The sequence below is a fragment of the Nannobrachium achirus genome (assembly GCF_963921795.1).
Source record: "Nannobrachium achirus genome assembly, chromosome: 16".
In the NCBI taxonomy this organism is placed as follows: domain Eukaryota; kingdom Metazoa; phylum Chordata; class Actinopteri; order Myctophiformes; family Myctophidae; genus Nannobrachium; species Nannobrachium achirus.
In genome coordinates this window covers 36,755,309-36,773,973 of record NC_137823.1, presented here as the reverse complement: position 1 = coordinate 36,773,973, position 18,665 = coordinate 36,755,309, and the positions used below count along the sequence as shown (strand labels likewise).

Sequence of the window (18,665 nt, the reverse complement as noted above, 5' to 3'; positions counted from 1 at the left end):
GGATGGCCAGGCCAGACTTTATAATGTTCTATTTTTCTATATTTTGGAATATTCCCATGTATCTGTCTGTCCATCAAAAGGCAATACATTACTAGATAATTAAAACTGAAGGATAATCTCAGGATGGAGGGATTGTACATTTTCACAAGTAATGCTGAAAATATTTGAACCAAACAACCAGGTATTGTCAGTGTATAACGATTCGATTAGATTGCATTATTTCGTCTAATTTCTTGCATCTGCATCTCAAAAATAGTAGCAATATACTTGAGAGACAGCTCTTGAACTGTGCCCTTTATCCCACGGTCACAGGTGAGCATGACAGCAGTTGACAGTTACACAGGTCAGTATGAGCAGAGCATCTGCTGAGGCATGTAGTGACAGCTGGACAAAAGGCCAGTGATGTGCACGAGCACTAGCCTGGCTTGGCCAGACTATATTGCAGCTAACTAACTGCAGTATAGTGACCTTGTTTTAACATGGGTGGATTGTTTAGCTGTGCCAGGCTACACAAGCACGACTCAGGGCAACTCACTGCTGCACGATCAGTGGAGTTTCTGTTGAAAGTGTTCACAGGTTTTACTTTGAGATTACAGCACAAAAGAGGAAGGAGGCCAATAGATTTCACTGTTGCATTTCCACTTCTCTTCACCTGGACCAGAGGTCTTGAGTGGAAAGAAACAAGGAAACAAACCTGCTGTTGAAACAAATGAGCCAGCCATCAGGTCTTCATAGTTTGCATGTAAGTCAAATTGACATCTATCTATGACTAGCACACAGTTAGTGAAAGAAAGATTATGGACAATTATGGACTTCTGGGAAGTGGAGACTGAGAGAGGGAATGGCAATGGTTGTGGAATTAATTCTCGTCTTGTACACTTGTCCTCCATAGACTGGACCATGTCACATGACTGGTGTGACTTCAGCACTGCAGAAGGTCAAACTCCAAATCAACAGCCACAGAACAAACACCCCATGACAAACAGACCCATTCCACATAATGAAAGAACAGACATTCATTCCTTCACAGGATTGAATGTCTGAATGCTAGAAGCTCTTTTCAGGAACTATTCTCAATAAATACTGTTCATGTTCAAAATAAAAGAAAAAGAAAAAGCTCACAGCGTGTGAGCTTGTAGATGTAGATCGTCTATTTTTGCTTCTTTTGCGCGACAGGATTATTTTAGGGCTGAGACTGTTCTGAACACTAGAAGTAACTACAGTACTACAGTAATACACTACTGTCAAGTTAAATCTCCCACACATTAGCTTTTCAGCAATTATGATGGGAATTCACATTTCAATTAATACCCATGCATTTTTGAATAACACAAAACCTAATTTGTGACCAAGTGTATTTGATTCTAAGGTCACAGAACTTGCTAACAATTTCAAGGAACAACAGATGTTGAAATTGGAGTTCTGCTTATTTTATACTTTACCGCAAGAAGGTGTCACTAAAGTTAAATTACTGTCCCATTTTCCACTTTAAAATCAGCGTAAAGTGTCTTTTGCAAGAAGTGCTGCACTGCATCAAAGTATAAATTAAGTTCTACACTACAGTATGCATCTGCCCTATATGACGGCAGTGTTTATTATAAATGTAATAAATGATCTAAAAACATTGCAATTGAATTCACTTGTTTAGGAGAGGATCAAGGCTAAAGTAGAGCTGCATATTTGCTGTCATTACACCCGGTCAGACAAGCCACTCCTAAAACAACAATTTCTGTGACAAGTATTCTCAACTTAAAGCATTTCCTGACACTTCATGTGATGGACTCACCACACAGCCATAATCCACTCTACAATCAGTCTCAAGAACTAAAGATGGCCAGGTCAGCCGGGCATTTTCCTTTCTCACTGCTTGCAAATGGTAACCTGATCAGAGATTTGTGCCCACAGGCAACTTGTATACCAAGGGCAAACAGCCAGGCTAGCTGGGTCCTATTGTGCGAGTCATCCTAACCGCACTGGTCACACGAGCATTCAGAGTGAGATCACCGTCATCACAGAGCCAAACAAGTTCTCAATAACCCACATGCATTCCACTTACCCAGAGATTTGCCACTAAAATGTACGTTGTTTTTGTGGGTTACAGTAAAACCGTTACATTTGTCAAAACACTTTGACAAATGTAACGCTACTGTGAACTACTTCTGAGCGAATGAAAATCATCTAAATGTTATTTTGTTATACAGGGATTAATACTGAAACAACAGTGCCCTTTTTCGATTCAGACCCTTTGAAAATCATTTTACTTGTCCACTGGTTTGTATTACAAACGTAGAATGAACATTTGATCATAGAATACTTTGGTTCCTGTTTTGATTATCTGTTGTTGTACAAATAAATACAAAAAGTATTATGCGATCATTCAACATGATTATATGTCAAAATGATCTTGAAAGGAACAATTTGATACCATAACAAGAAAGTTTGGTTTTTACTTAGTTTTGTCAAGAGAAAAGAGCTAGTTACAGTTTTTAACAAACCGCTATAATGTACAAAGTGATACACTGAGACCTTAGGCAAAGTAGGCGAAGCTGACAATCACTACCTCGAAACTAGAGATCTCATCATTTATTCACAGGCAGTGACTCACACGCTGAAGCAGAAAGGAAACCAGGCAAAGCTGAAGTTTTACTTTGAACCACGACAGCGTTGAGACTCACTTCCTCTTCTCACAAATTGCACTTTTCATGGCTAAAATATGTTCTGACAGTAGTAGACTCGTTGAATGACATTCCACTTCCATTTTGGATCTGGATATATAGATATTTTTTTTATTTCTTCAGCATAGCAAATAGAACAAAAATAAAACGAAAAGCTTTATCGACTATAACTTATGAACAGTACTGGTTTGTTGGACTGTCTGCATGACATACTGTAATTTCACAGGCAGATGTTGATGGAGGACAAGGGGAAAAAAAGGAACACAAAAAAATATAAGAATATGATTAAGGTCCCAGCTACTGAAGCACCGTGGAGGTGGTGGGGGTTGGGGACTTTAGTGCACACTTGCTGAGGTCCAAAAGTCAGTCAGAATATAGTCAAGCGTGCACATTAGTCAAAAGGGCAAAGGCGTTTGTGTTTGTTTCCTCAACCGCCTAGTTGGTAAACCCATCCACCCCACCCAAAGCGCAGACTCAGCAGTGTAAATACTTGTCATACTGTTTTGTCTTTTGGGGTCTTTGTAAATCAGGGCCCCTCCAAAAGGCAGCGCCGGAAACTACAAACACTCAAATGTAAATGGAAGCTCTTGGAAAGAAATAGAGGCAATAAGATTCTGACCCTGATACAACAAAAATAGATATAACCATTATCACAGTGCCTGTGTGAGCCTGCTCCACACAGGGCCTCTCACACACACCTCCCATTGCAGACAACAAGGATGGAATCACTGCACAGGAAATAATTACCAACACATTCCCTCAATTTCAGTAATAGTGTACACTCAACAATGACAAACAGTGCTTATTGAGGTCTTGTCGGATCCATAAAACACATTCTTATAAACTACGGTGGCAGTTTGAACGATGGGATTGATATGCTACTCATGTAGGCCATGCTTTCCAACACAGATATGAACAGGTTATATCCTCCGTGGGCCTTGGATTTTCAAATCCTTTGGAATTAAAGCTGGGTCATGATGAGAATACTGTATGAAAGCTGAACCAGGGCAGCACCTATTGACTGCAAAACTGTAAATGTATGCCCTAACCCACAGCCCCACATTCCCCAAAACCAATTATACAAATTAAGTAGGGGGACAAAAAAGCTTAAAGAAATGATATGGCGTATTCAGACAGTATTGATTATACAGGGTGTAAGAGAAATACTACAGAGCCAAAGCAAACTAGAAAGGAAGCCAGCCAAAACAATTGACTTTTTGTTTAAAAGGAAATCTGGGTTATAGAGAAGTCATCATTATCAAAAAGAAAACTGAAATAATTACACCTCTCCTATATCTATACTCAATAGAGAGGTCATGTTATTCATCAATTGCTTCAGAGTGTTCTCTCCTGTCTTCTTTTCACTTGTAGCCTACAAAATAGTCCAGGGCATTTGGGTGGGAGCATTAGGATTTGTAATTTGAGGTAAGCCATGTCAGGCCTTCATAGAGCCCATCCCCTGTTGTCGCACAAGCGGGCTGAACGTACCAATTCCTGTCCCTGATCCGCGTCAGGCCAAGCTTCTCCTGGATCTCGTGGGGTTTCATGGCGTCGGGGAGGTCCTGCTTGTTGGCGAAGATCAGAATAATGGCATCCCTCATCTCGCGGTCGTTGATGATCCGGTGGAGCTCCTGGCGCGCCTCATCTATTCTGTCCCGGTCGGCACAGTCGACCACGAATATGAGGCCCTGGGTCCCTGTGTAGTAATGTCTCCACAGAGGCCGGATCTTGTCCTGGCCCCCCACGTCCCACACGTTGAACTTGACGTTCTTGTAGGTGACCGTCTCCACGTTGAAGCCCACCGTGGGGATGGTGGTGACCGACTGACCCAGCTTCAGCTTGTAGAGGATGGTGGTCTTCCCGGCAGCATCAAGTCCAAGCATCAATATTCTCATCTCCTTGTTGCCAAAAATCTTTGAGAGCATCTTCCCCATGTTGTTGGCTGTTCATAAATAGTTCCTTACAAGGGAGGAAAAAAAAGAAGAAGAAGAAAAAAAATCTTTGGAGAGTAAAAAAGAAAAGCTGCTATTTTGTTAATACAACTGCCCACGTGATCTGGTGCTGGTGGTGGGCTGCCGTGCCTGCCACAGATGTCAGTATTCAAAAGGCAGTTGATCTGTCACAAGTTTGTGCGGAGGTATGGGCTGATCGATCGGTTAGCATTCCATTGATGAGGGTGAGGGAACGTGACCACGGAAGCCTTCACGCCAGACAGGGTGTGGGAAATATTTTCATAATCCACTGGCTCTCCCGACCCAAAGAAGAACTATTATAGCGTATATTTCAAAACAGCCTTCGAGTACACGCTGAAATCCACATTTCAGGTCCAAATATTTCCCCCGAATCCAGACGTTTTCAGTGAAAACAAAGACGGTTATAATATTGTAATGTGTATGTTTTTAAAAAGCCTGTTATAACAGCGCTGTATAGGCCCTTTACGAGCCCCCGGAGTTACGACTTCCTCTTTGACTGCCGGGTGTGTGTCCACACACACTTGGACCAGAAGACACACAGTCGATTCTTTAAAAAAAGAAAACACACACACAACCGGGTTCGTTTCAGTTCATTTTGTCCCGATCAGTACGCCGGTAGGTAGGTATCCTATCCTATCCGCGCCGGCCCGGTGTGGGACGTCCTGCCTTCAAAAGGGTCATTGATTCATCCGACTTTGCGCTCCCTTCTCCCCCCCTGTAACACAAGAAGAAGAGCGGTTCAAAAAAAGAAAGGGAAAAAAAGGGAGGGGTGTCAGCAGAACACACAACTTTAGGTCGTCGCGCGCAGTTCTACGGGTTTAAAAAGATAAACAAACTCAAAATAAACGTCTCGGTGACGTTCGCGGCGTTTTCTTTCCACAAAATACACCAGACTGAGAAAGATGTGAACAAATACCTGCAACTGCAGCAACCCCCCGTTCCCCTGGTTGTGTTTCTCTCCCCTCGTCTCTCTCCCTCTCTCTCGCTCGCTCTCTCTCTCTCCCTTGTCTCTGTGTATGTCTCTCTCCCACCCAGCCGTTCGATCTCTACAGCGGCGGCGCGCGGCTGAACTGTGTTACCGGAAAAGGTGCGGACCTCCAACTGCCGCCACTTCCTCTGGGCTCGGCTCGCCTCCTCCTCCGCCCTGATCCCATAGCCTGGGAGGACGGCCGCTATCTGATTGGCTAGATCAATGGTTCTCAAACTTGCGGTCGGGACCCAAAGTGGGGCCCCCAAATTATTTTGTGGGGTCCCCAGTTGATTAGTAAAAAAAAAAAACGGTAACCAAACCTACATAAGTGACAATTTAAGGACTTTCAAGACCATTTTAATACCAAACTGTCAAATATTAAGTAAGCAAGAGGCAAACATTGTGAAAACAGCAGATCTACATGCTCACAATGCCTCGCACTGTGAGGCGTTGTGAGCATGTAGATCTGATATTTTCACAATATTTATAGAGTGGAACCGAGTCACATTAAATGTAATACCTGACCTACAATTCCATTTAGTGCTTGTCAGGGTGGGGGTCCTCAAATATGTTTATTTTGGGGGTCACGGCCTAAAAAGGTTTGAGAACCCCTGGGCTAGTTGGTTGACAAGAGCTACTCTTGAGTCTTTACCTATATTTTACAGTCTATGGTCTTTACTAGCTAAAATAATACAAAAGCGTCTCAGACCAGACCTCCTGCAGACCAAAGACCAGAGCCGGGAATGGATTTCATCTCCACACTGGCCTGGGAACGCTTGGGGATCCCCAAGGGGGAAATGGATAATGTTACTCAAGAGAGGAAACACTTACCCCTGCAACCTGATTCTGGATAAGCGGTTGAAGATGGATGGGAATGGGATATGCATGAATCAACATAAGAGAAGTTTGGATTATGAACCTTATGAACATTTGTGTCTGTCCTCGTCATCAGTGGTTGCCCGACAACCAACTCGCCAATCACAGGGCAACTGTCCCTCCAAGCTATGGGATATGCACTTAACATTTGGCAATGTGCGCCGCAAAGAAAAGCCCGACCCCACATCGAACGAATAGTTGAAAAAAGGGACGCCATTAGGGCTTCCAATAATATTTAGGTCTTACCTAATAAACCTTACAATGTACAAGTGCAAATATGACACGTAGGCTATATCACATGGAATGGATTTAACAATGCTTTGGAAAAGTATGTCCCCCTGCATTTCCATTCAAACAAACCTAAGTCTCCAGTCTCCACTGGGTGATAAAGGCATACAGCTATGACGTGGATGTTTCCATATTTAAACTATGGAGGTATAAACATTCTAAACGTTAGGTTAGGTTAGCTCTGCCAACGGACAACACAAAACATGTTTGCAATTTCATATTTAACATTTGAAGTGCATTTGATTCAATTAAGACAAGCATCTAATATTTTAAGGTAATTACACAAGTATGAATCAGATTACAAACATAGTGAATGTTGTGTAAAGTAGACCAATTTGTGAGGAAAATAAAATGAATCACATGTAAACAAAATATATAGCTCCGGTCCACAGTGTTAGGAGAAGGAGAACTCCTTCTAACGCTATAGACCAGTGCTAGCAAAAAAACAACAACAACGATACATGTATTCATAGTTTGGTTTTAAACGAATCAACACTAGTATTACATGATAGTAACACTGCGCCCCAGAATGCCATCCGTGTCCTTGTCCGTGACATAGTGTACTTACTGTGACCTGGTTTGTCCTTTGCAAGGCATGTCTTCATGTGAGACATCACATCACTACTTTATATGTTTTCTTAAAACATATTGTTTTATAGCTTAAACTACATATTTACAACAATTCTGAGATTGGTAGACGTTGGCTAACGGATGGTGAGGATTTATTTCCTTCTTATGATTCAAGACTAATCAAGAGAGACTAGAGTAGACTCCGGGGTGCCCGTGTTATGTCATTTACATATCATGCCTGCTAGATAAATGAAAGGCAAAAACGCACCCGCAACGCGACGAGGCTTCCTCCTTCAAGTTGTGTAGAGACTGGAGAGCATGAAGAGTTGCACTCGGGCTGTAGCTGGTTATATTAAGTAACTAAACTGGAGATAACGCACTCGCTCGAGCGGAATTTCATGGAAGATACAGGTACGTTTCTGAGACGAATGCACGTATTCACACAATGGGCTTTTCCCTTCAATGGCTTGAAATGGTTTCACTGTTTGTTTGTCACCAGGCGCAACGGTTAGCTTAATGATAGCATGCTAGTGATACTAGCATGCTAATGCTAGCTTAACGTGGAGCAGCACCCAATCGGGTGCTGACTATTCACTGGAACGAGGACGTTCGCATCGTCTTCAGCCGCCTGTTGGTTTTAATATGCTGTACCAAAATAGCAATACCTTGGTTAATAGAGTGTTACCAAACGAAAGGGGGCAAAAACAAAAAGCGGTGCGAACGTTATTTTCCTTATGTAACGCAAGGCGCTAGCTACAGTAGCACACAGTAATTGAATCAAACGTAGGTCCTCCTCGCGTTGATTGATGGCCGATAAGGAAGTTCAGATATACCTGTTCTTCTTAGTTGCGCGACCGTTCCAGCGTGTCTTTCCAGGTGTTTGTTTAAGCCTGTAGCTGGCCGACAAGAACATAATCTTTTTGTATGGATTGAGTACAAAGGGACCCCAATGCAAACAAGCCTAAAATCTTTCTTGTGGTCTTTATCCTTTTAGTTGACCTTGTATCAGTGAACTGTAGGCCTACTATTTGTACACTTTTTGTTTTTGGCCTTGTATCAGTGAACTGTACTGACTGTACCTTTTCCTATTCAAACTTATAATAAAGTACTCAATCAATCAAGCCATCCATCCATGTAATAGTACACGCTTGGGTTGTAGATCTGTTCTAGTCATCAAGCTACACCGTCGTACTGCGGATGATGCATTGTGTTAATGTTGGACACCATTCAAAAGTAGATGAAGGGTAAATAACGAGATTAGTTTAAAGTTTAAACTAACTGACGACGTGCAGCATTGTTTAATTATATCCTCCTCACACGTTTTGAGGCCAGCTCAGGGCCGCAGGCCTGTGTATAAATAACAACTCGCTCAGATCTTATTTATAGCTAGCAGCCTAGCAGCCTAGCACCTACCCAGTCTCAACGTCCACAGTAAAGGAAGTGCGAAGTGACTTGTTGCAACAGCTGCTACTTGCCTAGAAAGACCCCTTTGTGTTTAACCTCTTGGCCATATGACCACTTGGCACTTGGTTAGTAACTAGGATCACCCATGTGGATTTCTGTTTCTGCCCAAATAAATTACACACCATCTTTGTTTTGACAAAAATATCAAACTGTTATTTAAACACTGTTGTTGTTTCCACGTTACTGCCAATTTAGACCCACCCTCTTAACATTTTGTGTATACTTGCTTTGGCAATGTAAATGTATGTTGTCTCATGCCAATTAAGCTCCATTGAATTGAAATTGTAAAACGACTGTCAAGTTTACCCTCATCATCGTTTCTTTGACAGACCTGCACCTCTCAGACGAACCCATGACGGGAATGTTGGACACGGATTCCCCGGACAGTGGGGACTCTCCTGGCATGGAGGGTGCTGCTGGGGACGGCTTTCTTCCCGACCTTCCTGTTCTCACACAGGCAGCCGATTGGTCCCTGGACCAGGTTCCTCCTGAGACTCTGACCACCATCCTGCCAGAGGAGGAGTCGGACTCCGATGAGTCCCAGGATTCGGATGCTATGGTTGAAGAGCCAGCAGACCAGCAACTGGTTTCCACTGATTTGCGATCAGTTGAGAAAGCTGTGGAGGAATTCCAGCTGGCTAGTGCCCAACTTTTCCAAGATGAGCAGCCTCCACTGCCGCCAGCTCCTCTGCCACCACAGCCCACAGAAGACCCCGAGCCACCGTCACCCACACCACCTTCACCCACACCACCTTCACCCGAGCCACCTTCGGTGCCGGTGGATTCACCCGAGCCACCTTCGGTGCCGGTGGATTCACCCGAGCCACCTTCAGTGCCGGTGGATTCACCCGAGCCACCTTCAATGCCGGTGGAACTCACAACAGATGAAGCTGTGGAGTCTCCGCAACAGAGCGAGGAGGAGATGATCCCGGAGCCGGAGGAGATTACCCCAATGCCAGAGGAGAGACCCCCAATGCCAGAGGAGAGACCCCCAGTGCCTGAGGCTGCAGTAGAAGACTCTACTCAAGGTAGCTAAATGAGGGTTGTTAGAGGATGATGGTACAGATTTTTACTTTATTATTTTCTGAGGACGTAAACACTTTCTATGTGTTGTGTGGGTCAACTCAATGTCCTTGCAAAAGCCCTACGTAAAGCATAGGTAAAAAAAAAAGTAAAATTGCCCTAAACGTTGCAATGTATCCCACTATTGGATTTAACATTTGTCAATTTGACATTAAGCTAAACTCGCAACTAGAGTCAATATGCCTGAAACAAAGTGGGGACAAATATGACCTCTGTCAAATATTAACCTCTACTGCTTTACTAGGAAGTAACAAACACTTTTATAGCAAAACGGGCCCAGCAGCTGACTGGATGGTGCATTGACCACATAATGGTGGTCCCCTGTTGGATTCTGGCAGGACTTGTGTTACATATCATTCCCCCCTCTCTCCAAAGCAGCAACAAAAAAGACTAAGGTGTAATAAAAATACATAATGCTGCCTGAAATTAATAATGGCACAACTTGACATTCCTCCCAGATGGGAGCCAGGCATCAGAGAGTGCAGAAGATGGCATGGAGTTGGAAGATTCATCAAAGGACATGCTCCCTCAAGAACCTCCTGCTCCTGCAGAGCCAGAGGTCCCTGCTGAGTTTGAAAAGCTCTCCAAGGCCTGTGAGGAGAACCCAGAAGACTTCAATGGTTGGGTCTACCTGCTTCAGTATGTAGAGCAAGAGGTGAGAATGACTGTCTGGTGTTAACTTTGAGACTAGCTGTCAAGGAATTCTGGATCAATCAGGATGTTGCGTGTCAGAGACACTTTTTTTTTTTTTTTTTTTTATAAACTTCTATCTTAGAAATACAAACATATTAAGCACACAAGCCAGTATTCGAGCAGTGGCCTGGGGGAAAGCAGCGATGACAACATAGTCGTTAACAAATATAAGACGGAAGCTTGTGTCATAGGACCAGGCTGTACTCAAAACAATAAACAGGCTTGCATGCCATTGAGTCTTGACTCGTAAAATATTCAGATTGTAAGAACACATCACAAGGTCAAGGATAACATGATAACAAGGCTTCACCAAACAGTGAGTATACGGTTTTTCATAATCCACCACAATTCAACTTTCATGTAATTTTCACGTCGGAAGTCTTTGATCTGAGCTAGGCTTGAGATTGATAAAAATGCAGGGTCTATTGAATAAAATAGGTCCAATAATCAAGTAATATAATCACATAGAAGGATCCGAAGCTAAATGTTAATGTATTACTGTTTTTTCCCCCTCTCTCCCCCCTAGAATAACCTTATAGCTGTGAGGAAGGCATTTGATAAATTCTTCCTCCGCTATCCCTACTGCTATGGCTACTGGAAGAAGTACTCCGACATCGAGAAGAAGCATGACAACATACAGGTCGCAGAAGAGGTAAATATGAGATTGTCATTTTTCCATCATACAAATTTTGATTATGCTATAAATATGTATTCTATGTACACACTACAGTTTTGGGCTGTCCTCATATAGCCAGCAATGGAGCTGTTATTCTGTGATGGCAATTATTATAAATGTACAATTTAGGAACTTGTATCCAGAGCATCTTTCTAAATGCAATATTTCAGTAAGTGCCATTGATCTTTGTCAAACAGAGGGTATACGTTTTTAGCTACATCTTCACCAGAACTTATCTTAGTATATACTGTATTAAAACAACTTTTAACTTTGCACTTTTAAAATGTTTGACAGCAGCTTATTGCCTTTGTCTATTTAGTTGAAAAGGTAGTACAAGTAATTACCTGTAAGTATATGCTACAAAAATATCTAGGAGCACAAACTGACAACAAACCAAAGAGAGGCTGCAGACCGGTTTAAGACTTTGGTCTTTTTTGTTGTCGATTTATCACCAGGTTTACAGACGAGGTTTGCAGGCCATCCCTCTCAGTGTAGATCTGTGGCTGCACTACCTGACCTTCATCAAAGATAACTCTGACCCCACTGACTCCGAGACTGAGGGACGCATACGAGCGTGAGTTAAGATATGATCATTGTTTGTATCATCTGTTGCTCATCTCCTGCCTTTCTCTCTCCCTGCCTTGTCTCTGCACATATGCATAATCTTTTTGGTTCATATGCTTGGTTTAAAGGCACATTTTGCTTATTATAGATTTAGGTTCATAGTCCCTTATCCTCTGGGGGCGCAGCTCTTCTTGTATGCTCTGACAGTTCAGGAGATAATTTTATCTTCCACATCAATGCAGAAGAAGCAAGGGAGGCCAAAAGAGTTTGACATTTTATTACCAGCCTTTTGGTAAACATTAGACAACAAAAGCCTATAACTCGGGGATGGGTGTGGTCTGCCTCGTGCTTAACCCTCTTAACTTTTGCCCTTTTCAGTGCCTATGAACACGCAGTTCTGGCAGCGGGTACAGACTTCCGCTCAGACCGACTGTGGGAGGCCTACGCCAACTGGGAAATGGAGCTGGGGAACCTGGCCAACGTCACCACCATCTATGACCGCATCCTGGGCATCCCGACTCAGCTGTATTCACAACACTTTCAGAAGTACGCTTTTCATTGTTGTTGGAGCAGAAAGTTAACATGCATCAGCAGATATTTAGGAACACGCATACAGTTGCATGCACAATCGATGTAATGTACATTTAACAACTATACTCTTAACAAGTGACACACACCATTGGTTTCATGATGATTTGGTCTTCCAAATGACTTTCAAAATAGGACACAGAAAAGGCAGGTGGTGTGACATTAAAATACTGCCATTAAAATGTAGGCATCGATTTTATGGATCAAATCAATTTAGATTTGTCCCCACGTACACGTATTAGATATTTTTTGCATTGAGTCCGGTGTTATGCCTTGGACATTAATGTTAATATTCTTTTCAGGTTAAAAGACCATGTGCAGGACAACAATCCCAAACATTTCCTGTCTGAGGAGGAGTTTGTTCAACTGAGGGTGGAGCTGTCCAAGGCCAACACAGCAGCAGTTGGCGAGGACGGAGAGGAAGCCACCCCTGAGGAGGAGCTGCCACCTGGTACGGAGGACCTCCCTGACCCAGCAAAGGTAGAGCCCCAGCTCTGAAAAGAGAAATGCATTCAAACATACCGGTAGCAGGGCATAACCAGGTGATTGCCTGTTCTTCCATGGAGAGAGGGGGGAGATCTGTTGAGGTTTGAAGGTGTTTTTCCGTCAGCAGCTAAGCCAATGAATGCCTGGGGGATTACGGTTGGCATCCGGTCAGGGAATCGGCTAAAACATGGTTGGGATCGACCATGGCCCAGTGACAGCAGCATCTTCTCCCAGAGCTGGCCACAGCAGGCTGATATGCAGGGTGCATACATACCTGCCCCTCCGCAGGCTTCTTGTATCTGGCAAGCTCATGGTGATGTAAATTCTTGGCAGCAGGATTTGCAGATTGTACATCCAAGTGGAGAATGAGATACGAGTTTATGAAGGCGGTACACTGGGGTGTTGACCTTGTCTTTGTTTTGTGTTCCAATGTAGAGGGTGACAGAGATTGAGAATATGCGCCACAAGGTGATTGAGTCTCGACAGGAGGTGTTCAACCACAATGAGCATGAAGTCAGCAAGCGCTGGACCTTTGAGGAACAGGTATGTACTGGCATGATTTATCCCTATGAGGGAGCGTATTTAATTGAAACTGAAGTTCTTGGAAAGAGATGTGCTGCCTTATTGGTACAGTTGGCACCAGCTAGTTTCCTTTTGGGGCCCATATTAACCAACTGGACCACCACCCACGTGGCGCTGTGCTGCCCCATAGATGGATTGTTTTGAGTGATGCACCCTGAACTGGATAAACAAATATGTTATTGAGGTTCAAATATGTCCGTTATTACGATTTACTAGGAAGTCCAACAGGACTGGCAGATAAGACGACCCTTATTGACCAAACGAAGAACGCAACAAGCGCCATGTGTAGGCTGAACCTAAAAAAGATCTTCTGAAACACTTTTGACTGAAAATGTCTTTTCCCTCTCAGATTAAGAGACCCTACTTCCATGTCAAAGCTCTGGAGAAAGCCCAACTGAGGAACTGGAAGGAATACCTGGAATTTGAGATGGAAAACGGGAGTCCAGAGCGTGTGGTTGTTCTCTTTGAACGCTGCCTCATCGCTTGCGCACTGTATGAAGAGTTCTGGATCAAGGTAACTTGACCTTTAACCGTTCCGACACTTCCCACCGATTTCCCCTGCACTTCCCTCATCAACGATGATATCACATGGACACAGTAAATCGTCCTGCACTCTCTCTTTGCGTGTAACGTTGATATTTGACTGTATCTGTTGTATTAGGGGATGGCCAGCTTGCCACACAAGATTTGACCGCAGCATTTGCCAACTACTACGTTGCATCTTCTCCGTCTCCCACTACCTTACAGAAACTTATCTAATTGGTTCCATGAAGGTGCTGATGGGTTTACACAGAAAATTTCTAAAAACGAATCTTGTCAATGAAGAAATTCACAGCTTTCCGTCGCCCGGAAAATTGAGTTTTAAATGCTTGTTGCCTCCTTCTCTCTTCGCCTTTCTCCTCTGTTCTTCTCTCTGCCTCCTCTTGCTCTCCCTTTTCTCTTTTTCGCTCTCAAGTATGCAAAATATCTAGAGGGCTACAGCATTGAGGGGGTGAGGCATGTCTACAAGAAGGCATGCACCATCCATCTGCCCAAGAAGCCGACCATCCACCTGCTGTGGGCAGCCTTTGAGGAGCAACAAGGTGGGTAACAGACACCCTCATTCAAGACCAACATATACACAGAAAAATGCAAAATTAACGCTGAAGAAAGAGCCTGAAATGGGACACTCCTCTGCCTGTTGATTTAAATAAACTGTTAGGAAAGGAAAGGCCATGGGATCATGAAAATCAGTAGAGTTCATCCTGTGCAAACAAATACGGTGCACAGCTAATTGCATGGCAATCCAGCCAGTAGTTTGAGATATCTAGTTTGGAATAAAAGCGTCGGAATGAGTGTTCAATTATTTCTCAATGTGGGTTCTGGGGATCCCCATGGGTTCTTTTGCGAGTTTCAGGGGGTCCCCAGCTTGATGGATCGATAGTTTGAAACCAAATGGGTTCTTAACAGGTCTGTAACATAAGAGTGTACAAACTGGGGGTCCTTGAAATCAAAATGTTTGAGAACCACTCCCTTAGATTCAGTCGGTGGTCCTAAGCATGTTCTCCTCCCTCAGGGAACGTGGAGGAGGCCCGAGGCATCCTGAAGAACCTAGAGGAGGCTGTCCCATCTCTGGCCATGGTTCGGCTGAGGAGGGTCAGCTTGGAGCGTCGCCATGGCAACCTGGAGGAGGCGGAGACCCTGCTGAGTGAGGCCATGGCGTCCGGGAAGAACACCAACGAGACGTCGTTCTACGCTGTGAAGCTGGCTAGACTGCTCATGAAGGTGCAGAGAAGTCTGAGCAAAGCCAGGAAGGTGCTGCTGGACGCCATCGAGAAAGACCAGGTGAGACTGAAATCTTAAGTTTACCGTTCTTAATGGTGTGGCACCAGGGACAATAGAGCATCGCAGTGCGGTGTCGGAAGTAAACAACCCATTCATTTTCACCATAGCGTTTTTCATTATCAGCCACAAAGTCGTAGCAATTCAATGTACACTTACCACTAGGCTGGTGGTTGTAAAATGGTTCTATATGCTCCTGTAGAACCCCCGAGTATGTATGCAATCACTCTAGTTTTAGTAAAAACACGTTTTAATCAAGATCGCACGGAGAAGAACTGCATTTCCCATACTGCTAAACATGTACATCCGGTGAAATCGACGTCTGTGATTGGTCTAGCTTCTTCTTCTTTGATGTATCTTGCGGTTACCGCGGAAGTAGCTACTGCCCCCTGTCTTCCCGGCGGATTATTGCACGTCAGCAGAACTCCCGTGAGCGATCGTCTTTCTTTTACAAATATGATCCACTATGTTAAGGATGACGATAAGAGCGTCCACAGAGATGACAATCACTACATTTCAGGCCGTATGCTGGCCTGGATAACTAAACTGAGCGTGATTTAAGGGCTTTATTTCAGGAAACAACAACAACATTCGCTATGCATTCTGGGAGTGTAGTTTCCGCAATTTTAAAAATAATGATGTACACAGTCTTGTACCCTGCCCTTTTTTTCAGCTTTCTAATTAATCTTTGCATTCAAAAAAATGTGAATATTGACACGATCCCTCTCCAGCCGAGGTGGCTTTGTCCAAGGCTTAAAAACGTTTAAATAAATACTTTATGAAATGTCTATGGAAGAAATGAATGCGGAAAACGCTTCCGACACCAGAGTGAGGACGGGGTGGGGCTTCAACTGCGATGCTCTATAGGGGGTCCTTAAGGAACTTTTGGTGGGTCCCCAGTCCATTCGCAATTCAAAATTAAGGGGCGCTGATTTTGGACATCAATGTTTATTTGTGTGTTGCACACTATGCATAGTATGTGGAAAAAGGTAGCCAAATAGCTACTCGTGTTTATTTGCTCATTGTTGAAATCATGTTTCCCTTTACAGACGAGTCCAAAGCTGTATCTGAACCTGCTGGAGCTGGAATACAGTGGAGATGTGCAGCAAAACGAGGTGGACATCTTGGCCTGTTTCGACCGCGCCCTCAACAGCCCGCTACCTTTGGAGTCCCGCCTCCTCTTCTCCCAGCGCAAAGTGGACTTCCTGGAGGACTTTGGCAGCGATATCAACATGTGAGTTCCCTCATCACCTAGATGGTGATGTCCGTGGGGTGGGGTAGGAGGGAGAAAGATCTCAAGTATTTACTTGTTTCCTTTACTATCTCACACAGACTTGCGAAAGCATATGAGGATCACCAGAAACTTCAGAAAGAAACTGAGTCGACCAAGAGGAAAGCGGAGAATGGGTGAGCTTGTAGTGCAAAACTTGTACATGGAAGGAAGAAAGAAGGGTGGCATTTTCACCATTGTGTGCAATATTTAGTGAGCTGCAACATTTGTCTTTCTTTGACACTCTGCTTGTTTTTCACATCTAATAGCATGATTAGATTGCTTTTATACTGTATTTTGTAACTATAAATTGTCAAGAAGATGTGAATTCGGCTCCACCAACAAATAAAATAAATATTGTTCCTGGTGAACCTGTCCTGCATTAGCTGATCTGTATGTATCTCATTGGACTGATTTGTGACTTCTCTCTGCTTAGCTCCAGTGAGCCTGAGGCTAAGAAACAGCGTGTGGACGACACCACTGCAACCACAGGAGTGGTGGTGCCTGAGGCCAACAGCACTGCATACAACTACAACTGGTACCAGGTCAGTCATGTCTCACACTTAAAAGAGGATACTGTTTTATTAGACTGATAGGAGTTTGAACAATGAGTCTCTCTGCATAGATGAATGACAATCTGTTGGAAATGGATGTGTTGGAAAGAAACAGGACTGACTGCTTATTAACCACTTTGAATAATATATATTTGTGTTTTTCTTCTTTATAAAAGAAAATATTTAATCACCATTTCCAACGTTAAAAATTGTGTCCTGACCCTTTGTTTGGGAAACACTGCTCTAACCTTTCCCCTCTTGCTTCTTTTACAGCAACAATACAACAATTGGGGACAGAACTCCTGGGGTCAATACAACCAGTATGCTGGCTATAACCAGTACTACCCACCACCCCCTACATGAAGGACTGACTCCTTATAGAACAGAGTTTCATCCCCTCTGTCCTGCCTAGACCGACACAGAACCTCTGATTTGACTGATGTTCTATTTTAGTTTTAACCCACATTGATGGCTTCTTGTCATCACCATCATCTCTGTCACCGGCTGCTTTTTGTGTTCTTTAAAGCATGTGTCTGTTGAATGCAGCGTTTATTTCCCCAACTGTGAAAACGAGCCTCAGAAATACGTTTTAAATTTTTTGAGCGATGTGACTTGGTTTGGTCTCTTTTCTCTCTGAGGAAATGGAACGTTTGATTTATGACTTTGTAAAGGAGGTGTTCGTGGATGTACTTCTGAGCCCCTGTTTTTCTGCTTCAGATTTTTAATAATTCAAGGTTGTTTTGTTTCCAGGAAACACAACTGAAGGGTGTCTCTTTTTTTATTTTGACTTAATTTCATAATAAAGAGATTGATATGATATATCCTATGCATGTCCCCTACTTGAATCATTCCACAATTTTCTATTTTTTTGTTGTCGCCTGTTCTCTTTTAATGTAGAACCTTTTAATGTAATGTTTTAAGTCTTTGTCGACAATTACTTAATTAATTGCTACAGTCAGTGCAAAGGGAAGTTAATGTAGGACTGCTAGGACATATGAAAAGCAGCATGAAACCTTAACTGGAAATTGTAATCCTTAAGCAAATTGAGAACATTGTGTACAGAATGGCCACTGAGCTAGTTGCACAGTAGACTACTGTGCGACGATCTCAGTTACCATCAGTTACTATCTCAGTGTACTCTTCTGAGTAGAGTACAGTCTTGTTCTTTTCTTTTTGGCTTCATTTTGGGGCTAAATTAGCTACAGTGTGTTTTCTGATCTTGGAAAAAATGTTTGATAAGCTGGAGCTATAAAATAAAGAGTGTAGTGAGAGGAACAAGGAGGATAGTGGGTAGTAATGATCAAATTACAAATATCACACCTGAATGGAACTCTACATACTCGGGATCGCCCAACTGGACTTTAGTTTGTATACATTGTCATATTATGTCCTTTTTAATTCAACTGAATCATAATTAACATTATCATAGCCTATGTATATTGTCAGGTGTAAAAGTGGTTGAAATTGTTTTGGTGTGTGCAAGCGTTCCAGAGAAAAGGCTAGAAAGGAACACAACTGAACTAGTCAAATGA

At 43.2% G+C, this 18,665-nt stretch overlaps 2 protein-coding genes across 3 annotated transcripts; one reads left to right on the top strand and one right to left on the bottom strand.

Annotated features, from left to right (window-relative positions):
* Positions 1-2,789: 2,789 nt before the first annotated feature.
* On the bottom strand, positions 2,790-9,251 carry LOC308300745 (ADP-ribosylation factor 6-like). Of its 2 annotated transcripts, none has more exons than XM_080744646.1 (2): positions 9,123-9,251; positions 2,790-5,363 (listed from the first exon to the last, which is right to left on the bottom strand). In XM_080744646.1, exon 2 carries the CDS (start codon positions 4,607-4,609, stop codon positions 4,082-4,084), a length of 528 nt encoding a protein of 175 aa, XP_080600772.1. In that variant the 5' UTR covers positions 4,610-5,363; positions 9,123-9,251; the 3' UTR covers positions 2,790-4,081. The 2 variants fall into 2 exon arrangements, with proteins under 2 accessions (XP_080600772.1, XP_080600771.1); XM_080744645.1 differs by lacking the exon at positions 9,123-9,251 and adding an exon at positions 5,565-5,644.
* Positions 7,650-17,959, top strand: prpf39 (PRP39 pre-mRNA processing factor 39 homolog (yeast)). The gene is made up of 15 exons (XM_080744644.1): positions 7,650-7,763; positions 9,146-9,844; positions 10,358-10,554; positions 11,119-11,244; positions 11,724-11,842; positions 12,211-12,378; positions 12,723-12,900; positions 13,342-13,449; positions 13,838-14,002; positions 14,444-14,570; positions 15,044-15,312; positions 16,359-16,543; positions 16,642-16,716; positions 17,016-17,124; positions 17,407-17,959. The coding sequence occupies exons 1-15, from the start codon at positions 7,751-7,753 to the stop codon at positions 17,494-17,496; spliced, it is 2,628 nt and encodes an 875-aa protein (XP_080600770.1). The 5' UTR covers positions 7,650-7,750; the 3' UTR covers positions 17,497-17,959.
* The last annotated feature ends 706 nt before the right edge of the window (positions 17,960-18,665 follow it).

Excerpts from the sequence above, each read along its gene's own strand:
- LOC308300745 (XM_080744646.1), bottom strand. The coding sequence starts at position 4,609 with ATGGGGAAGATGCTCTCAAAGATTTTTGGCAACAAGGAGATGAGAATA.
- prpf39 (XM_080744644.1), top strand. Across the intron at positions 12,379-12,722 it reads TATTCACAACACTTTCAGAA|GTTAAAAGACCATGTGCAGG; the intron begins GTACGCTTTTCA and ends TATTCTTTTCAG. Across the intron at positions 17,125-17,406 it reads ACAACTACAACTGGTACCAG|CAACAATACAACAATTGGGG; the intron begins GTCAGTCATGTC and ends CTTCTTTTACAG.